Source organism: Artemia franciscana, chromosome 13, assembly GCF_032884065.1.
Source record: "Artemia franciscana chromosome 13, ASM3288406v1, whole genome shotgun sequence".
NCBI classification, from domain to species: Eukaryota; Metazoa; Arthropoda; class Branchiopoda; order Anostraca; family Artemiidae; genus Artemia; species Artemia franciscana.
In genome coordinates this window covers 1351782-1374232 of record NC_088875.1, presented here as the reverse complement: position 1 = coordinate 1374232, position 22451 = coordinate 1351782, and the positions used below count along the sequence as shown (strand labels likewise).

Sequence of the window (22451 nt, the reverse complement as noted above, 5' to 3'; positions counted from 1 at the left end):
TCAGTCTTGTTCAAGGATATAAAGGCGTAAGCAATGGCATTGCCATTTCGTGTTTGTCAGGGGCTTTTTCGTGTTTTTCCCCAGATTAACTCTGTCTGTTTTTGCAGGCCATTACAATCCTTGTTCTTTGAGGAGTGGTTTTGTATCAACTTGGCTAAAAAGTTTAGTATACAAAGCAGAGTAGCTAGTTCCTTGTTGCTGGTCGGGCTGGCGATTTCGTTATTGGCTCTCAGCATCTGTTACGCCTGAAATATGTTTAGGATCAGATTGAAATCTTTGGTGCCCTTAAGTGAGACAGAGATTTACAGGGAAATACCGAGAAAGTCAGCTACAGTGGAAGCTCTAGACAGAAGGCAACTAATGAGTGAAGAGGCAAAAATAATGCAAGAGAGAGGCGATACCAAGCTCTCAGCTGCCATTCTTGGGAGACATTGGACAGTTTATAAGCCGCTACGGAATTCCTGTGTTGTTTTAAAATCACTTTTCTGTAAATAGGTAGCACAGCATTAAAGTGCACCTGGCACTTCGACAATAAATCGCACCAGTCCAGGTTTTGTTTAGAAAAAACTCGTTCAGTCTTTTTTTTTGTGCCCCGAGGCTCGGGTCTACTGGGCCTATGCGTAAATCCTGACCTGATTATGCTACAGAGATTTTACATTTTCCTTGTTATACCTGATACTGCTTAGTCTTGCTCTATCTAAGATAGCAAGGAGGCGCTTGTTATGCTCTCCAATTGTTGCTCTGTAGATTAGCAGGGGGTTGACGATCACCGCAAAACCTTCAAAGCCCTTGAATGCTTCTTTAATTCTCCTCTGAAATCCATCTTGGGCTAAATCGTGCTGGACTTTAACCCTGCAGAAGCCGGCTGGAAACGATCCCGTGGCAGACCGAAATATCGATGGTCCAATAGTGTTTCATAATACTTGAAGTTGGCAAACATCGATGTCTACAATGCAACAGCGTTAGCTGCTGATTGCACCAGATGGAGGAGGGCGACATCACGCTCTACGCTGAGCCATGCCTGGTAGGAGACATAAGTCAAGTAACTTAAAAGTTATTTTATCCCAAATGGCATTCTTTTGAAGTCATAAGGGACGATTCTGTGCCTAGAATGAGTGATCAGTAGCCTGATCAGACATTAACCTTGCTAAAGCACTTATCTCCATGTCGTTTTGTAGTTGTATCTTCCAGTGTAGGTATGGGTTAGAATGCGTACATGATTGTCTTGGTCAGGTCAGTGGGGTCAATGCAGATTCTCAGACTACCATCCTTCTTTTCAACAGCTGCCATTGGGTTTACCCATTCTGTGGGTGTTGTAAACTTTTTGATGATGCCTTCTTGTTCATTCAGTCAAGCTCTTGTTTTAGTTTATCTCTAAGGGATGATGGAACCTCTCTGGCTGGATGAAATCTCGGGATGATGTCTTCTTTCAGGTAGAAGTGGCATTCCCCCTCGATTTTTCTGATGCCTTCAAAATGTGAATTAATCAATAGTGTTGTTGATATTCGTCTCCTGTGGTTTGCTCACATTCGTGATTAGTTTGACTAGATTCAGATTGATGCTTGATCTTAACCCTAGAATAGAAACAGAATCTGTTTTGACCACACGGAACTGTAGCTTCAATGCTACTTGAGACTGGTAGCTAGCCGTGACCTGACATGTACCTCTTCCTGGGATTCTTGATCCATAGTAGTATATTTGTTTTTGGGCAGTTTGCTTGATATCTTGTGGTAGCCTTATGGTGTCAAAGTACTTAGCAGGAAATGTGTTTGCCTGAGCCCTGATGTCCTGTTTGAATTGAACTGTTTGAATTGGTTTCTAGTTTGAATTGTCTTTCTTTCCAGAATCAGCTCCACTGTTGTTAGCACATGCCATACTGTTAACGTCTCTCGTGCTTTTGCACACTTGAGCAAAGTGGTTGAATTTGTTGCGCTTGATACAGGTCTTTCGCTTAGCTGGGCAAACATGAACTGGGTATTATGTTCCTCCACGGATGTAACACTCTCTGGGTTTTCTTTCAGTTTTATGTCTGTCATCTTGCTTAGGCGGTTGGTAGTATTTGCATTTCTGAATAGCATCAATTCCTTTTTTCACAAAAATTCCTTTCCTTCACATATTCACAACTAGCACTGGGTTATTTTGTAGAGACGACCCTTCTGCTTGGCAATTTTTAGAGTAAGAGAGTCTCCTTCCCCGAGCAAACACTTTTTGATTCGTGTTTCTCTTATAGCAATCACTATACGATCTGTCACCATTTTGTTAGAGTCAGTATATGTACATGGTTCTACCATTTGTCTCTAATGCCAATCACTATACAATATCACCATTTCTTCAGTCAGTGTATGTACATGGTTTTACCTGTCTTTTCAGTTCTATTATTAAATCTTCAAAACTATCATTTTCTTACTGTTTTCTTTTGTGGAACACAAATCGCGCATACAAGCTTTTAGCCTTTGGGACTGCATATTCTCTGAATTTGGTAAGGCAAGGTGTGTTTTTTTTCTGTATCTGTGAATGTAAATGTTTCAAAGATTTTACGTCCCTTGTCACCTGTCCATATTAGGAGGTATGCGCACATTGCTTTTTCAGTCCTTCCTGAGATTGGTCAATTGAACATTAGGTGTCCAATGTGTTTGTGATGTGTTTCTCAAATACCTTCCATTTGTCTACCAGGCATGGGGTGTTCCAATTGATGGTTAGTTGTTTGACATCCATGGTGAAGACTGTCTTCTCGTCTTCGGTTGCTTACTGCCTTATTAAATTGGTGAGACTGATTGGCGATCCCACTTCTCACTCCATGTAATGTTTTGGAGATTACTCTTTGTTAAACCCAGGATCCTATAAAAAATAAAAAGTAAACAATACGTAATAATCATCATATATTACTACAGGAATTTCCTGACTTATTGTAATTTTTCGATGATCTAATGTTGTTGGAACCTGCTATGGAAATTTAATGAGCATCCTCAATGACATTGCTCATGACGGGGCTACATTTGGTGGTGAACAACAAGGGCAGTTGCCCTGGTGCCGTGGCTGGGAGGCTGCCCACTTGGATCAAATTTTTCACTTTGATTTGGATTTTTTGGGCTTATATTTGAGTCGGGAGGGGGGGGGGTTTAATTAATTTTTCCCCAGGCACCACCAACCCTAGAAACAACACTTGATCCTCTCCCCAATTAGGTCTGGGTAATCTTTATCTAGAAAATTTATCAGCTTATTACTGGCTTCGGCTGACTATACCATAATAAAAATCCTCCATTAATTTCTCTGTATTTCTTTTGTAAAGAGTTTCAATCTCTCTCATTGTGCATCCCAGTCTTCGGAATCATTTGTTTGGATTACTACTCTTGGTAGTCTTTGCCTCTGCTTGTCAATCAGTACCAAATTCCACCTATCATTTGCCTGCTCCCCTTCTTCCGCAGGCATTCAAGTATCTGTGTCTTTGAAAGTCTTATTGATGCTTCCTGCCACATTAGTCAGATCTTGTTTGGATATAAATAAGGGATGGTAGTTTTGTAAGTTCTTTCGCCAATATTTTTCTATAGGTCAGTGAATTCGTCAGCCAAGCTTTCTTTTCTGCTCAATAATTTTAGCTCTAAATCTTAAAAAAAATAAGGATGATGGGATATCACTCATGTACCATTCTTTTATCAGTCTTTCTTGTTGTGAGATTCTAGTTGAGTGGATGGCACACTTGACTTCCAGTCCTGGGTTCTTTAGGATGTAGGTTCAAGTCCTGGTGTTGCAAAGACCCGTGACTTGGGGTGGGGATCTGTGGTGTGACTGCAAGCTCAGTTGCCTGGGGTGTGAAGACAATAGACCTTTGAGGTCTAAGCGTCAATCCAGTTTGATCTGAACTACCAAAGATTACAACACTTCTCTTCTTTTTCTTGTTACATAAGTGGGCCCTAAACTTAGTTGCACCATGCAGGGCTCTCCCTAGCCATGCGAGGCTTGGGAGGAGCTTTTTAGCTCCTCCCTGGAGCTTTTTAGCTCCTCGAGGCATTCGAGGAGCTCAAGAACCATTTGCATTTGTGCCACTAATTATGGTATGTATTTGCATCTCATAATAGAATTGAAAGGATTCTTTCATTTCATAATATTTGACCTATTCCATTACCTTGTGATGAATGATACTTTATTTACAACCGAACTTTCATAACATTAATGTGCCGAATTTGTCGTTTTTTGTCAGGTACATTATAAAATCCTACAACACTGTCAGTACCTCATGTCTGTACAAGAATTTATTCGTCGGGTACATAATTTATATATATAAAAACAAGTTGTATGTATGTTTAACAACTGACGTCAGTATAAGGATTGTACATCATGACGTCATGTATGTACTTTTTATGTTTGTATATGACGTCATTATAAGTTGACGTCATTATAAGTATATAAGGCTTTGTATATGACGTCTTATAAGTAAATAAGGGTTGCAATTAAAAGAGAATATTTAGTATAAATCCTACAATGGCAGAAGAAACAGCCGAGGAAGCTGCTCAAAATGTTAATGCCAAAAGGCTTGCGGCTAAAAGAGAAAACAAGAAAAGAAAGCGTGCCGAGGAATCACAAGAACAACGTGAAAACAGGCTTGCTTCTCAAAGAGGTAATGCCAAAAGAAAGCGTGCCGAGGAACCACAAGAACAACGTGAAAACAGGCTTGAGGCTCAAAGAGATAATGCCAAAAGAAAGCGTGCCGAGGAATCACAAGAGCAACGTGAAAATTATCCCCTGGCATTCAGGTACAGCCCAGTCGATGATTATAGCTTGAGTAGATGTGTTCAAATCGGGACTATGTCTAAAATTTGTCCCTATTGCAAGGCCTTGAAATTTAATGGTGAAACAATGGGAATGTGTTGCACCTCAGGAAAAGTTAAACTTCCTCAACTGGCTGCACTACCAGAGCCATTAAAGACTTTGCTTACTTGAACTACGTCAGAATCTAAGCGTTTTTTATTAAACATCAGAAAATATAACTCATGTTTCCAAATGACGTCGTTTGGTGCCCAAATCGAAAATCAAGATCAATTTATGCCTAATTTCAAAGTAAAAAGGCAAATTTATCATAGAGCCGGGTCCCTTCTACCATTCTCAGGTGAGAATCATAAATTTTTACAACTGAATTTCATCAATGATAGCAATTCTGAATTGAATGCACGTTGCGAAATTTCTCCCGACGTTGAAAGAATTATCGTTTCCCAATTGCAACATCTTTTCCACGAAAATAATGATTTAGTGCGCCTGTTCAAAACAGCAATCGATTTGACGCCTACTGATACGCATAAAATTGTTATTACCGCTGACAAAACGCCTACTGGCGAACATGTGCGTAGATACAATGCTCCAACTATCGATGAAGTGGCAATCGTTATGGTCGGTGATCAGTTCTTACTTCGAGATATTATTCTTCATAAGCGAAACGCTCTGTTGGTAAGAATTGCTGAAACTCATCGATTCTACGATGCCCTACAATATCCTATCATTTTTGGGATGGAGCCGACGACTATCACTTTAATAATAAAATGATAGATCCATCCAATAACAAACAAACGGATAAGAAATGCAGCCCAATGAATTATTATTCCTATAGACTAATGATTCGTCACAATGATGAAAATTATATTTCAAAATGCCGTCAATTGTTTCACCAATACATCGTTGATATGTATGCAAAGATTGAATAAGAAAGTTTGCTATTTATCCGTCTGAATCAGACCATTCAGACGGATATGCTGGCAGTCCCCGTCATATGCATGAACATGCTCAAGATGCTATTGCGTATGTTCGTCTCTATGGTCGTCCAGATTTATATATTACATTTACATGTAATCAATCTTGAGACGAGTTACAGCAGATTTTACATCAAGGACAATCGGCAGTTCATAGACATGACATTATGGCCCTTGTCTTCCGGCAAAAGTTGAAATCACTGATAAAGTACATAGTAAAACTTAAAGTGTTTGGGTCAGTGCGATGCTGGATGTACTTAGTGGAATGGCAAAAACGAGGATTGCCACACGCACATATTTTAATCTGGCTACAAGATAAAATTACTTCTAATGAAATTGACGATGTGATTTCCGCTGAAATACCTGATGAAAATGTCGATAAAGGCTTATATGATATTATGGTAAAAAATAGGATACATGGACCTTTCAGTGCACTGAATGAAAAATCACCATGCTTGGCCAAAGGAAGGTGCAAAAAGCAATATCCTCGACTTTTAGTACCCAACACAATTACCGGCAATGATGGTCACCCACTATATAGAAGAAGATCTTCTGAACATGGCGGTATAACAGCAATAATAAAGAAGAATAACGGTACCACCATCGAAGTAGATAACCAGTGGGTTGTTCCATATTCACCTTTATTATCAAAAACATTTAATGCACACATGAACGTTGAATACTGTAACTCCGTAAAGGCAATCAAATACATATGTAAATACTTCAACAAAGGCAGCGACAGGCAGTTTTTGGCTTGCAGTCTGAAATCAGTGATATCGATGAAATCGTAGAATATCAGGCTCGAAGATGCATAAGCAGTAATGAAGCTGTTTGGCGAATTCTTTCATTTCCGATACATGAACGAAGTCCAGCTGTTGTTCACTTAGCGGTACATTTACAAAATGGACAACGTGTTTATTTTTCGGAATCCAACGTGCAACAAAGAGCCCTGTATCCACCAGATACAACGTTAACTGCTTTCTTTTTGTTATGTCAAAATGATTCTTTTGTAAAAAAAACTGCTGTCTACTGAAGTGCCTTCGTGTTACACGTGGAATGCTAAAAATAAATCATTTGAACGTCGAAAACAGGGTAAGTCAGTTGACGGTCAACCTACCATCTTCAAAGATACCACGATGGTAAGACTACACCATTCACCTCAATCAACATGAATGCTTCTTTCTCCGCCTGCTTTTGGTGAATATACCCGGTCCGACGTCCTTCGAGTATTTGAGAACTGTAAAGGGTACTATATATGACAGTTACCGTAGTGCATGCCTAACTCTGAATATACTCCCTGTGTCCCGGTGCTTTTTTGATTGCTAATCGAACATTCCTTTTGTCCTGGTCGCTTTCTCTTTGAGTGTCGTCATTTATTTTTTTCTTTTTTAGTTCTTTTAGTTTTTACCTTTTTTAGTTTTTTTTAGTTTTTTAGATGAAAATTTTTTTTAGTTTTTTCCTTTTTTTCTTTTTAGTTTTTTATTGGTTTTTACCTTTATTTTAGCTTATTTTTCAGTTTTTTCCTTTTTTTTATTTTTTTTTATTTTTTATTTTTTTTAGTTTTTTACCTTTTTTTAGTTTTTTTTAGTTTTTTTAGTTTTTTAGCTTTTTTACTTTTTTTATTAGTTTTTAGTTTTTTTTTGTAGTTTTTGCCTTTTTTTAAGTTTTGTTTTTCTCCTTTATTTTTTTCCTTTTTTTTTCTTTTTTAGTTTATTTAGATTTTTAGATTTTTTAGTTTTTTTATTAGTTTTTAGTTTTTTTTTCTTTTTAGTTTTTTTGTAGTTTTTACCTTCTTTTTAGTTTTGTTAGTTTTTTTTTTACTTATGTCCTGGTCGTCATTTATACTCCCTGTGTCCCGGTGCTTTGTTGATTGCTAATCGAACATTCCTTTTGTCCTGGTCGCTTTCTCTTTGAGTGTCGTCATTTATTTTTTTCTTTTTTAGTTCTTTTAGTTTTTACCTTTTTTAGTTTTTTAGATGAAAATTTTTTTAGTTTTTTCCTTTTTTTCTTTTTAGTTTTTTATTGGTTTTTACCTTTATTTTAGCTTATTTTTCAGTTTTTTCCTTTTTTTAGTTTTTTTTTTATTTTTTATTTTTTTTAGTTTTTTACCTTTTTTTATTTTTTTTTATTTTTTTTAGTTTTTGCCTTTTTTTAGTTTTTTCAGTTTTTTTTTTAGTTTTTTATTGGTTTTTACCTTTATTTTAGCTTATTTTTCAGTTTTTTCCTTTTTTTTAGTTTTTTTAGTTTTTAGTTTTTTTAGTTTTTTACCTTTTTTACCTTTTTTTAGTTTTTTTAGTTTTTTTAGTTTTTTAGCTTTTTTATTTTTTTTATTAGTTTTTAGTTTTTTTTGTAGTTTTTGCCTTTTTTTAGTTTTTTTAGTTTTTTAGCTTTTTTATTAGTTTTTAGTTTTTTTTTGTAGTTTTTGCCTTTTTTTAGTTTTTTTAGTTTTTTAGCTTTTTTATTTTTTTTATTAGTTTTTAGTTTTTTTTGTAGTTTTTGCCTTTTTTTAGTTTTTTCAGTTTTGACGTCACCTGATCCAGTTTTTTCAGGTGACGTCACCTGATCCACACATCCACAGACAGACAGACAACTTATTTTTATATAAATAGCCCCGTTGTAGTTGTGTCCCTGTGTCCCGGTCATCATTTATAATTCCTGTGTCCCGATCGTCATTTGTGTCGCGGTGTCCCAGTCTGTGATTTCTCTTTGAGTGTCCCGGGCCTCATTTATATTCCTTGTGTCCCGGTCGTCATTTGAGTCCCGGTGTCCCGGTCTGTATATACATTCGTTTTTGAATTGATCTTTTTTTTTAGTTTTTAGTTTTTTAACTTTTTTTTAGTTTATTTAGTTATACCTTATGATTCTAATGATTGCCCTTGAGCTTTGTTGGTGGTGATTGCTAATCGAACATTCCCTGTGTCCCCGTCGTCATTTATATATCTCCCTGTGCCCCCCGGCGTCCCCGTTGTAGTTGTGTCCCTGTGTCCCGGTCGTCATTTATATTCCTTGTGTCCCGGTCGTCATTTGTATCCCGGTATCCTGTCTGTATATACATTCGTTTTTGAAATGGTATATTATGAAATAAATTTTTGTATTTTTCCCCTTTTTTTCTTTTTAGTTCTTACTTTTTTTTAGTTTTTTAGTTTTTTCTTTTTTCTTTTTAGTTTTTTTTATTTTTATTTTTTTTAGTTTTGTTTTTCTCTTTTATTTTTCATTTTTTTCCTTTTTTTCTTTTTTAGTTTTTTAGCTTTTTTAGTTTTTTTTATTAATCTTTAGTTTTTTTTTTCTTTTTAGTTTTTATGTAGTTTTTACCTTTTTTTAGTTTTTTTAGTTTTTTTTTTACTTATGTCCTGGTCGTCATTTATACTCCCTGTGTCCCGGTCGTCATTTGTGTCCCAGTGCTTTGTTGATGGTGATTGCTAATCGAACATTCCTTGTGTCCCGGTCGCTTTCTCTTTGAGTGTCCCGGTCGTCATTTATATTCCCTATGTGCCGGTGTCCCGGTCGTCATTTGTGTCCCGATGTCCCGGTCTGTAATTTCGTCAGTCGAAAACATGACGTCAGTCGAAAACATGACGTCAGTCGACACACAAACATGACGTCACCCGACAGACCCACACACACACAGACAACTTATTTTTATATATATAGATTTGTGCGTATGTATTGCAAACAAACCTCTTCAGGATTTGGGAATGCCTTCACCTAATCGTAACGATGCTGTTTCGACATGTGTAGAATTGGATTTTGAACAAAGTTACAACATGAGTGATCTATTGTCGTATGTACAAAACAATATTTCTAAGTTAACGTCTGAGCAAAAAGACATTTATGATAAGATAAATGCATTGTGTAGATAACAACGTTGGAGAAATCTTCTTTTTGGGTGCGCCAGCAGGTACTGGTAAAACGTTTGTGATAAAATTGATTCTGGCATCAATTCGATCAAAAAGTGACATAGCGTTGGCAATTGCGTTGTCCGGAATAGCCGCAACGTTGCTGCCTGGTGGAAGAAATGCTCATTCCGCTTTGAAATTGCCTCTGAATTTGCATTCTATAGAAACTTCCACTTGCAATATTTCCAAATCATCTGGGATGGCTAAAGTATTGCAGCAATGCAAACTTATTATTTGGGACAAGTGCACAATGGTACACAAAAAGTTGCTCGAGGCTCTAGAGCAATCATTGCGAGCTTTGCGATGAAATTTGAAACCCTTTGGCAGCACATTAATATTGCATGCGGGAGATTTCAAGCAAACATTACCTATAATTCCTAGAGCAACCCCTGCGGACGAAACGAATGCTTGCCTGAAAAATTATAATTTATGGGCACGCGTAAAGACATTAAAATTAACTATAAATATGCGTGTCCGATTGCAAAACGATGACTCTGGTGAAATATTTTCAGATCAATTGCTGGCAATTGGAAACGGAAAGCTCCCTGTAGACTCAATTTCAGGACGTATACAACTGCCTGCTGAATTCTATAATTTAGTGACGTCCAAAAATGAATTGGTTGAAAAGGTATTTCCTAATATTCGAACCAATTATAAAAATCATAAACGGCTCAGTGAACGAGCGATTTTGGCAGCCAAGAATAAAGACGTCCACGAAATCAACAATATTATTTTGACCAAGATTCGAGACCAGGAAGTAATTTACAAGTCAGTCGACACAGTTCTGGAACCAAATGAAGCGGTTAATTATCCATCTGAATTTTTAAATTCCCTGGATCTCCCAGGGTTTCCACCACACGTGCAACAACTAAAAATAGGCGTGCCAATAATACTCTTACGAAATATTAACCCGCCAAAGCTTTGCAATGGCACGCGACTTGCCGTAAAAAAACAATGGAAAACGCAATAGAGGCAACAATCTTGACAGGGCCTTTTGAGGGTGAGGCTGTTCTTATTCCTCGCATTCCCATGATTCCAACGGATCTACATTTTCAATTTAAAAGATTTTCATTTTCTTCGCTGTCCCGTTGTCTGTGCATATAAATAGATTGTCAGGTTTCGCCCCGCTCTTATCAACGCCTCGCTCTTTACGCTATAGTTTTTTACTGTTTTAAAAAGCAGAATTGAGAGAAAGAGTCAAACTTTAGCGTAAAGAGCGGGGCGTTGATGATGAAGCAGCCACTTTCATATACGAAGTAATTTCTGTTCGTTTTAAGTTTTAATGTCGCTCCTACTTTCAGCTAAAAAACTTGTTTTTTCATTTAATGACTAACAAGATCAAAAGCCTTTTGGAGGTCAATTAAAAGGAGATTGAGCCAGGTATCTGGCTTGTCTAGTAGTTTGTATACAGTGTAAGAATTCTTACTATTAAATGTATGGTTTATTTACCGTGGATTAAATCTCTTCTTGATATAGCCTTGGAGATGTTTTTGTTTGTACGAATTGATTCATGTTAAATAAACAAGTACCAATTGTAAACACCATTTTGTATACGAGGCACGAAAGGTTTTAGAAAGGGTTAGTTGATAGCTTGGCTTAGATGTGAGTACAATAAATTGTTCCTTTTCAGTCTCATAATGTAAACTTACCGGTTTCTACGGCCATCAGGCTCGTTGTAATAATTTAAATACTCTGGAACATTTTGTTTGCTCAAATATTAGTTAGTAGTTAGTTTATTTTAGTATCTTAAAATTCTCATTTCAGTACGAAGACTATGTAAGATTGTACTTATATTACAAGATTTAAAACTTTTGATTTTCGTGATTTTCTTTTTAAAACAATACTATTAAAACCAAAAACCAAACTTCTTTTAAAAATAAAACCTTGCTCTTTTTTTAACTTTTGTGTTGTGTTCACTTTACCTCAAGTATTAGGTACGGGTTATTTCTAGTACTTCTTGTATTTATTTATCTTCTTTTGTATATTTATTAACCGGCAGAGTTTGATGTCTCCACTCTACTCTAACTTTTGTTAATTCTCCAGACTCTTTTTAAACCGGTTACAACAGTATCGAGGAGACGACCAGGTAGTGGGTCGTTGATAAACCTTTCATGTTTCTGAATTGTTGTTCATTTGTAAGTTCAAGGATCGTCTCTTTAAGCCAATCTGCTGCGAAGCTCTCATACAGTTTCGAGAATATCGGTGTTAAGGTAATTGGTCGGACTCCATAGAAATCTAAACTAACCCCTTTCTTCTGTATGGGTGTAACGTGTCCTTTTTTCCAACACTTAGGGAATGAACCACTTTTAGTTACTGTGTTTAAAATGTTTGATAAAGGTTTTGATAGTTTATTAGGAAATACTTTTACTAAATCAATCAGAATATCAAGGGGGCATATTGAAGTTCTCTTTAGTTAACGTATTTTTGCCTCAAGATCAACAGGTTTATTAATGGAATATCCTGGTCTGGTGTAAGGGGGCAGGGAATATTACTTGAGAGGAGGGTTTTCCGTACAATAAGGGTTTCGGTCGTACAAGGGTTTCGGTCGTGCTTTAAAAAGTTCACTTACTCTTTACGCAATACTGGGCTGAAGCTTTCCGAATCTGCTTTTTTAGAGATTTTCTTCGTGGGTTAGCTTATTCAGTTTTACCTCAGCGAAACAGTCTTACCTTTTTAATGGTATTTTTAATGTAACTTTTTATATTAACTTTTTAATATATCGTTTATATACGCTTTATCATTAGATCATCTTTTCTTCATCACCTCTGGAAAATGGAGTATATAATTATTGATAAGATGTACTTGGAATAGATCGACTTTCTTATTCGATTCGTCGGCAGCGAGTACTTCTTCCCATTGCTATTCTGAAAGCCACGTTCCAAATTTGAGCAGACGACTATAAGTAATTTTTTGATACTTAAATTCATCAAATTTATCCCTGTGGATATGATCTTGTGTCGGATTTGACGAAAACGTAAAATAGTAACTGCCACCAAGTATGGGTAGGGATGTGGAAATAACGTCAAGGAAAGTACCACCTTTTGTTTTTAAGGTATTAACAATTTGTTTTACATTAGCTTCTCGAAAAGGATGACCCGTGTTTAGTTAATTTCCGTCACCAGTTCGTAGAATCCCACCAATAGGATGTTTAGATTGAACGTAATCAAGCGATGCATAGAGTTTTTCCAAGAAATCTTTTACGCTGCTGTGATTTTTGAAGGGGTGAAATGAAATAAAAACAACCAACAATAATATTAGTTAATGGGCTCGGTAGAACATTCGGTTTATCTTTTATCCGAATTATTTCAGCATACTCATTTATTCCTGAAACTTTTCCTTCCCTTGGCGACAAATTATCACAATAAAAAATCATTGCTCCTCCACCATTTTTACCAAGATGATGATCATGTGGGCAAAGTTTAACAAACTCATTAAAATATGCCATCTTCAGAGTATTCAGGTTTTGGGACTGAATCACGGCTGTACAAATTAAATCGGATGCTAGGTTATTCGTCGCAACTTCAAGCTCAGCAGGTTTTTCAAACAGTTCGTGGTAACAAACCGTAATTAAGAAGCGGTGTGGCTCAATAGTAACCGAAACTCTAAGAAACAGGTTTTTTATAACAATAGATACAACAATAGAATTGAATTTTGATTCCTATTCAACATATGTAAAATTCATTAAATTTAATGGTACACATCAAAAGTTACGAGCCTGAGAAAATTTGCCCGGAATTTTGAATTTAGAATTTTTTCCGGGGTGATCATATCGAAAAAGTGATCAAAGAAGATCGGGAGAGGGCTCAAAAGTTATAGTGCCCTTTTTAAGTGACCAAAAATATTGGAGGGCAGCTAGCCCGCCACCCACGCTCGTTTTACCCCTAAAGTCACCCGATGAAAATTCTGAGATAGCTAGTTTTTTTTAGCATAGCCAAAAAATCTAATAACTAAATCTTTACTACTACTACTAACAACTAACAACTCATCGCAGCACCAAGCCGCCTGACGCCAACACAGCTACGCATGCTCCTCCTTCATCTCAATCTATTCAAAGCTTCTTTCTTTACATCTTCCCAGGAAGCTTTCATTTTCTTTAAATCTTTCTTTATGGCATCCTCCCACCCCAACCACGGACGACCTGCTTACCATTTAGCCCTGGAAGGTTGGCCGAAAAGGACAATCTTCGGTAATCTGTCATCCTTCATCCGCGAAACGTGCCCAAGCCATCTCAACCTTTCTTTCATTATAGCCCTAGAAAGCGGGATTGAATCGCACTTTTCTTACAGCTTACTGTTTGAATTACGGTCAGTCAGCCGAGTACTCAGAACAATCCGTAGGCAATTTCTCTGGAAAATATTTTCAAACTTTTCAAAAGTGAAAATTTGGTCGACACACCCTCTACCTTTCCTGAAACCTCACCGTTCTTCTCTTAAAACTTGTCTGCAACACCCTTCTTTCTAAAAAGTTTTATCATACCAAATAATTTGCTACCTACAGAGACCAGGCTAAAGCCTCAATAATTACCACAATCATTCTTATCACCTCTCTTATACAGGGGTTTAATTAGGGTTTCCCTAAAATCGGTAGGTACTTTCCTTTTTTCAAAAATATTTATTATCTTCAATAAATTATATCTAAGGTCATAACCTCTCCATATTCGAGCAACTCATTTACGACAATATCAGCAACTGGGCCTAATTATTTTTTAGCTAATTCTTCCTGACAAAATGAATCTTTCTTCACATCCAAGGCGTCATAAACTTTTTCATTTTTCTCTATATCTTTTCCTGTAATTATATCCCAGTTTAGCACATTTTCAAAATGTTCTACTCATCTCTGTTTAACTCTCTCATGTTTGCTCATCTCTCTTTCTTTCCTTATTCCTAATTGTAGCCCCGTTCCTATCTTTAACTGGGACAAGTCCAGATTGACCACTCAGTCTCAATTTGTTATTATGCCAGTACAATATTTTTTTATTATACTGTCGAGCTGCCTCTTCCAAATCTTAGGCAATTTTATTCAGGGATTTTATTCCCCACCCCGTTAGTAACTATTTTAGTGCTTCTTTCACTTTCCTTACATTCCTCTTATTTTCATATGTTCTATCACTCTTCTTGTGCAATCCCCCTCTCCTCTCCATTAAACTAATCTTACTAATGTTCCTATCTGCGTTCCTATTTTTTTTTTCCTAAGAAACCGTCAGAAACTTCACAAATTATTTTCGTAAAATTGTTCCATCAATCTTCTACATTGTTAAATTTTAAACTTTCCAGTTTAGTATGCAACTGTTCCCAGAAAGTTTTTCTCAAATTATCATCCTGTAGTATACCAACGTCATAACTTCCCGAAAGGTAGTGATCCTTCCAAAATTTCAGCTGTAAACGAACCATAGACACTACTAGATGGTGATCTTTACTTTCAACATCAAGTTTAGCACTCCTAAATACCATAATAACTTTTATTGATCATGCCAGTCTTTTGTTTACAATAACATAATCAATAAGGTTAGCTGTCTTACCGTCACGTGAATACCCATATTAACTTATGGATGATTTTATGACCAAATACTGTGTCGGTTATAACTAGACTGTTATACCAAAAAAATTGCAGCTGTCCATAGCTATTGCTGTTTTCTTTTCCTACACCAAATTTACCATGGCTAGGATACCATCTATCCCTATTTCTACCGACCTGGACGTAAAAATCTGATAAAACACCATATTTGTACCTGAGACCCTGTCTATTTGTTTTTGCAGCTTTGAGTAAAATTCATCTGAGTCACTACCAGCTGGGTATTGGGTACTCCAGGTACCCATTTAGAGCTGGGTTGACTCTTGCTGAGCTTACAGAGTCACCTCACTGACCCTCGTCCCAAACCAAATAATTGAGTACACTAGGATTCAAACCCTTGTCCTGCTGGACAAAGGATCATAAAACCAGCGCACCAATACACTCGGCTAGCAAGGCTTTTTCCTAGGACAAGCCCTTTCTCCTCTCCATTAAACATAGACCCTCTTAAAAATCGGATAAAAAAAACATTTTTGTACCTGAGACCCTGTCTATTTGTTCCTGCAACTGTGAGTAAAATTCATCTGAGTCACTACTAGCATATATCTTCGTCAGTCGGTTCTATGGGGCATATACTGTTATAACTGATACCCTGCCCTTTTTAGTCATAAAATGAGCGATTAGTATTCTATTATTAATTAAATAAGAAAAACTAGTTTTTTTAACTTAAAGTAAGGAGCGACATTAAAACTTAAAACGAACAGAAATTACTCCGTGCATGAAAGGGGATGTTCTCTTCTCAACCCCCCGCTCTTTACGCTAAAGTTTGACTCTTTCTCTCAATTCTACTTCGTTAAACAGTAAAACAATTTAGCGTAAAGAGCGTAAAAATTTTTTTTACGCTAACGCTAAAAAATTTAGCGTTAGCGTAAGACCTACTTAACCATTACCCAATAACCATTACTGTATGTAAACACTGGTCATAGTTTGTAACTTGCAGCCTCTCCCCCGGGGACTGTGGGGAGTAAGTCATCCCCAAAGACACAGTTATTATGGTTTTCGACTATGAAGAACAAAATGGCTATCTCAAAATTTTCATCCGTTGACTTTAGGAAAAAATGAGCGTGGGAGGGGACCTAGGTGCCCTCCAATTTTTTGGTCACTTAAAAAGGGCACTAGAACTTTTTGTTTCCGTCAGAATGAGCCCTCTTGCGACATTCTAGGACCACATGGTCAATACGATGACCCCTGGAAAAAAAAACACGCATCAGTGATTTGTCTTCTGGCAAAAATGCGAAATTCCACATTTTTGTAGATAAGAGCTTGAAACTTCTACAATAAGGTCTTCTGATAAGCTGAATCTAATGGTGTGATTTTCGTTAAAATCTTTTGACTTTTAGGGGGTGTTTACCCCTATTTTCTAAAATGAGGCACATTTTCTCAGGCTCGTAACTTTTGATGGGTAAGACTAATCTTGATGAAACTTATATATTTAAAATCAGCACTAAAATGCAATTCTTTTGATGCAACTATTGTTATCAAAATTCCATTTTTTAGAGTTTTGGTTACTATTGAGCCGGGTCGCTCCTTACTACACGAACTATGTGATACCACCCCAGCATAAACAAGACTTAGCATCTTTCTTATTCACTGTAAACCCTTCTCCCTGTCTATGTACTCCATCCTTCCTGCCTGAGAAAATAAGTTCCTGTATCACCTAATTTCATTTTTCCTACCCGGGGAACTCCTAACAAGTCCAGTTTGACAATAAAACAAAACTCAGCCTGTAGCGTAGATTGTTCGTAAATCTACGAAAAATTGAAACGTAAATTAAATGTTCGTAAATTTCTATCACATAATTCATTCAATGTTTTATGAGCTTGTTAATTACTAGGTGAGTAGTGCGATAGAGTTATTTAACCCCTTGCTGCACGGAATTAAAACTGGCATCATAAACAAAACATGTCAGATCTATACCTCATTATTCTAATGATGTGTCCCTGTGTCCCAGTCGTCATTTATATTCCCTGTGTCCCGGTCGTCATTTGTGTCCCGGTGTCCCACTTTGTAATTTCTCTTTGAGTGTCCCGGTCGTCATTTATATTCCCTGGGTCCCGGTGTCCCGGTCGTCATTTGTGTCCCGGTCTGTAATTTCTCTTTGAACAATCCCTGTGTCCCGGTTGTCATTTAAATATCTTCCCTGTGCCCCCGGCGTCTCTGTTGTAGTTGTGTCCCAGTCGTCATTTATATTCCCTGTGTCCCGGTGTCCCAGTCTGTAATTTCTCTTTGAGGTTCCCGGTCGTCATTTATATTCCCTGTGTCCCTGTCGTCATTGGTGTCCCGGTGTCTCGGTCTGTAATTTCATCAGTTGACAAACATGACGTCAGTCGACAAACAAATTCATGACGCATATAGCTCAATCCTTATAATGACGTCAGTCGACAAACATGATGTCAGTCGACAAACATGACGTCAGTCGACACACAAACATGACGTCACTCGACTGACATAACACACATACAACTTATTTATATATATATAGATACTTTTATTATCAAAAGATTGGTGCACAAACTGTTACTTTTTGACTGGAAATGTCTGAGATATTTGTCACATCTGTTGACAAGCTCCTCAATGCTCTCTTCAAAGAATCTTGCTGCCAATGAATCCAAATGATGTTTGATGGTTTTTTGGAGGTACTCATTGGTTTGAAGCTCTTCCATGCAAGCCAAATCTTCAGTTCAGCAAAAGATGAAAGTTTCTGGGTGTTGAGTTAGGACTGTATGGCAGATTTTTAAAATATCCCATTGAAATTATCTGAGAAGCCGTTGAGCTGCACTAGCAGTATGTGGATGAGCATTGTCATGGATCGGAACAATTCCAGTTGTCAGCTTTCCTCTTCGTTTTTTTTTGAATAGCTCGGCACAAACGACATAGTTTCACAATAAACAGCTTCAGTAATTGTGGCTCCAGGAACTGGAACCGGCTCTGAATCGTTTTTTTAACCTCTGATTGCTCCATGCAGACTCTACGTGAGCGGCAGAAAGCATGCGCTGTAGGTGACTGCGCAACTTTCGTAACTGGCACTGGAGTTGTTCTGTTCCATAGCAATGTTCGTCCACACACTGCTGGTGCAACTCAATGGCTCTTTGAATAATTTCAGTGAAACATTTTTAATTGTCCGCCATATAGTCCTGAAGAGCAACTTTCATCTTTTCGCTGAATTGAAGATCTCACCTGGAGGGAAGCGCTTTCAAACTATTGCCAAGGATCATTTGAATTCATCGGTAGCAACTTTCTTTGAAGAGAGTACTGAAAGCTTCTCCACAGACATGACAAATGTCTCAATCTTTTTGGGGATTAAATCGAAAAGTTACCATAATTGTACTAATATTTTGGTAATAAAATTATTTGTTTTTATGAACTTGTCTCTTATTTGTAACCTATTAGAGGTTTAAAAAAAACGACCCTTTTATTGCGCTTTCAAACGAGCCTAAACAAAAGGTAACTACAATGCTTTAGGGCCCCTAGTAGCATGTTAATACGAGAGGAAGGTTGCATTTATGTGCTTCTATAGGTGAGATTCTGATGGAAGTAAAGAGCAAATTTGAAACTTAAAGTGAAGAAAAACTATTGCTTTGCAGTTTGTGATGTATATATCTACAAAACTGGTTCAAATAAACTAAAATTATTGACATTTCCCTATATTTGTAGAATTCTGTAAAACTAGTTCTTTACAGAAAACATAGAAAATGCAGCAAAACAGGACTAGGAGCAAAAAAGTTTTTAAGTATTCTGCATATCTAAAGAACTCAAGCAAGCTCAGTTTTCAGTAAAGTGCTAGTTTTGTTCAAAAGGTCTTGAATAGAATTCCTGCTTATTTAAAAGATTATAAAGTTGGACTCTTTCTCTCAACTCTACTTTTTAAAACCATAAAAAACTTTAGCGTAAAGAGCGAGGCGTTGAGGAGGGGACAACCCCTTTCATATACGGAATAATTTCTGTTCGTTGTAAGTTTTAATGTCACTCCTTACTCGCAGTTAAAAAAACTTGATTTTTATTTAATTTGTGAACATTTTTGAATCAATGCATGTTTTGATTTTGGCTCACCGCGCTTGAATAATTAAAACAAAATTTGAGTATTAATATGTTTTTGGTTAAATGGCTTTTTCGTAGTTTGATCGGACGATTTTGATAAAAAAAAGGGTTGGAGGAGGAGGCCTAGTTGCCGTCCAATTTTTAGTTACTTAAAAAGGCAACTAGAACTTTTTGTTTTTTTGCGAACTTTTTTTTATTAGTAATAAATATACGTAACTTTTGAATTAACTTACGTAACGAACTTCTATATTTGTATATTTTTATTACATATATGAGGGGGTTTGCCCCCTCGTCAATACCTCGCTCTTTACACTAAAGCTTAAATTTTGTCCCAATTGTTTCAAAATGACCCCTGGATCACAAAGGCCGTAGAATAAATATTTGAAATTCTAAAAATACTTTAGCGTAAAAGAGCGAGGTATTGTGGAGGAGACGGACCCCTTATATACGTAATAACTTCTGTCCGTTTTATGTTTTAATGCTGCTCCTTAACTCCAGCTGAAAAAAGACTTATTTATTTATTTTCTCGTTGTTTTTTTTAAATAATGCTAGAAAATACTGCACCCCTCATGCTTTTCTTATGCTTTCCTCATGATACATTCCTCCATGGAAAGATCCTCCCACGTAATCCCCCCAACTGCCCCCTTCCCTCAACGCGAAAAAGTCGCCCTGAAAACGTCTGTACACTTCCCATATCCATTACTATACGTAAACAATGGTGAAGTTTGTAACTTACAGCCCCTCCCCCGGGGACTGCGGGGGATTAAGTTAACCCGAAATACATAACTAATAGGTTTTTCGACTATGCTGAACAAAATGGCAAAAATCTCAGAATTTTGATGCGGTGAATTTGGGAAAAAATGAGCAGTGCCCTCCAATTTTTTGGTCACTTAAAAAGGGCACTAGAACTTTTAATTTCTGTTAGAATGAACCCTCTTGCAACATTCTAGAGCCACTGGGTCGATACGATCACCCTTGGGGAAAAAACATAAAAAACAAGAAAAAAACAACAAATAAACACGCATCCTTGATCTGTCTTCTGCCAAAAAATTCAAAATTCCACATTTTGTGGATAGGAGCTTGAAACTTCTACCATAGGGTTCTCTGATACGCTGAATCTGATGGTGTGAATTCTATGACTTTTAGGGGGGTGTTTCCCCCTATTTTCTAAAATAAGGAAAAAATTTCAGGCTCGTAACTTTTGATTGGTAAGACTAAACTTGAAGAAACTTGTATTATAAAATCATATTTATATATTATATAAAATCAAAATAAAATACGATTCTTTTGGTGTAACTATTGGTATAAAAATTTCATTTTTTAGAGTTTCGGTTACTATTGAGCCGGGTCGCTCCTTACTACAGTTCGCTACCACGAACTGTTTGATTATCAAAAGTTGCTTTTCATTAAAAATTGAATGCTTCATTTTTTACCTAATAACAGAGATAGCTAAAATTGTTGTCTCCTATCCAACTAAACCTTTTTATATTTTAAGCCTCAGTAGGATTTGGAATGTAAAGAATTCGATTAGTTGGTTTGTATCAAAGGTCCAATAACTATGCCTCGGGGATTAAATGATTCCCCACAGCTCTTGAGGCAAGGGCTGTAAATTATGTAATCCGCCCATTTTGGAATTGTTTCTGAGGAAAGGGTTGGGAGGCTTTTTGATCTTTGGTCTCCAAAAAGGCTAAGGGTATTGAAATAAAGTTTTCAGGAATTTTTGAGTGGAGTGTTACTGTTGAGCTAAATCAAAACACGCTTTGTTTTGATTTAGGCCGTCCTGGCTGAGTGGTTGGCGCGCTGGCGTGGGAATTCTGTGTCCAAGGGGCACGGGTTCAATCTCAGTTGTGACCAGTTATTTAGTTTGGGACGGGGGCCAGTGGTGTGACTCTGTAAGCTCAGCCAGAGTCGACCCAGCTCTAAATGGGTACCTGGAGAAATCTGGGGAAGGTAAGCAGGAAGGGTGTGTGAAAGCACAGGATGGTTGGCCCCCAAACCCCCCATTGCACTTCCTGGCTGAAGGGCCATGAAACGGAGATCAGCACCGCCGGTTTGGACCTTAAAGATCTAGTGCCGTTCTACTTACTTACTTACTTACGCTTTGTTTATGCAGGTTACAGAAAGGGTGTATCAGCAATATCCCAGGAATGGCCTAGGGTATTAAGTTGAATCTTTTAGAGGAAATGATGAGGGGGATGTTTAACAGGTCAAAAGTAAAAACATGCATGCTACTATAACTACTACTAGTACTTAGGCTAAAGGTATAAAGGTGAAAATTCAAGGAATTTGAGGGAGAAGTTGAAGCAAATCAGAACATGCTATCCGTGTGCGGGTTGTCGAAAGGGCATATCAGCAATGTCTCAAGAACAGCTTAGAGTATCAAGTTGAAAGTTTCAGGGTATGTTGAAGGGGATATTGAGCTAAGCAAAAGACACTATGTGCTTGTTGCTACTGCTGCTTCTACTGCTACTGCTACTTCTACTGTCACTATTACTACTAAGGCTAGACCTTTTAAGGTGAAAATTTTCAGAGGATGTTTAACTAAGTAAAAAATGACAATAAGTGCATGCAGGCTGTCAAAAAAGGTATCAGCAATAATCTAGGGACGGCATTGGGTATTAAACTGAAACTTTTATCTTAGGTATGTTACCTTCTTTAGATAATATTTGTAGCATAAAATATCCTTTCGCATCAAGTTATGTATATGTTGCTTTTAATTCTGGACTTTTTGGACTTATTTTTATGGATTTTTGATTCCTGGAATTTATAACTTTCTTTTTTTATCATGAATGGTCTGGTGCTAATTAAATTTTGGTGTTAACTAGATTTCAATATGAATTCGTTTTAAGAATGTGTTTCTTTCAGGAATTGCGCGTTAGATAAAAAGTATTATGCTTCTACACTTGCTTCTGATAGTATTGGTAATACTAGTAACAAGAAAGCTTATACCATGGTATTTGGCTTTTCGTGCATTCAGACAGAAAGTTGACCTCATTCCAGGTCCAAATGGGTGGCCAATACTGGGCAGTGCTCCTGAGTTGGTTCAAAAACTTAAAAAAGGAGGTAATATTCTTCTCTTATTTCTTATTTATCTCTTATTTCTTATAGTATTTTATATCCCTTATTCCATATTTTTCACTTGTTTCGTAAGTTTGTTTTGCACCCATTTGCATTGCATTAAAGTTGCAATGAAAAGAGAGTAGGATATGCA

The 22451-nt window shown here is 36.9% G+C and overlaps 2 protein-coding genes across 5 annotated transcripts in view; one reads left to right on the top strand and one right to left on the bottom strand.

Moving 5' to 3' along the window:
* The window catches only part of LOC136034363 (cytochrome P450 4C1-like), a 171561-nt gene that overhangs the window by 11839 nt on the left and 137271 nt on the right, over positions 1 to 22451 (top strand). For 2 of the 4 annotated variants that reach the window (XM_065715504.1, XM_065715501.1), the window contains exon 2: positions 22106 to 22303. In XM_065715504.1, coding sequence (XP_065571576.1) covers positions 22132 to 22303 — 172 coding nt within the window. In that variant the 5' untranslated portion in view covers positions 22106 to 22131. Of the gene's footprint in view, positions 1 to 11217; positions 11237 to 12517; positions 12537 to 22105; positions 22304 to 22451 lie in introns of those variants that run through there. The other 2 variants (XM_065715502.1, XM_065715503.1) reach the window with 2 other exon arrangements.
* The window catches only part of LOC136034364 (cytochrome P450 4C1-like), a 290741-nt gene that overhangs the window by 143462 nt on the left and 124828 nt on the right, over positions 1 to 22451 (bottom strand). The window lies entirely within an intron of this gene.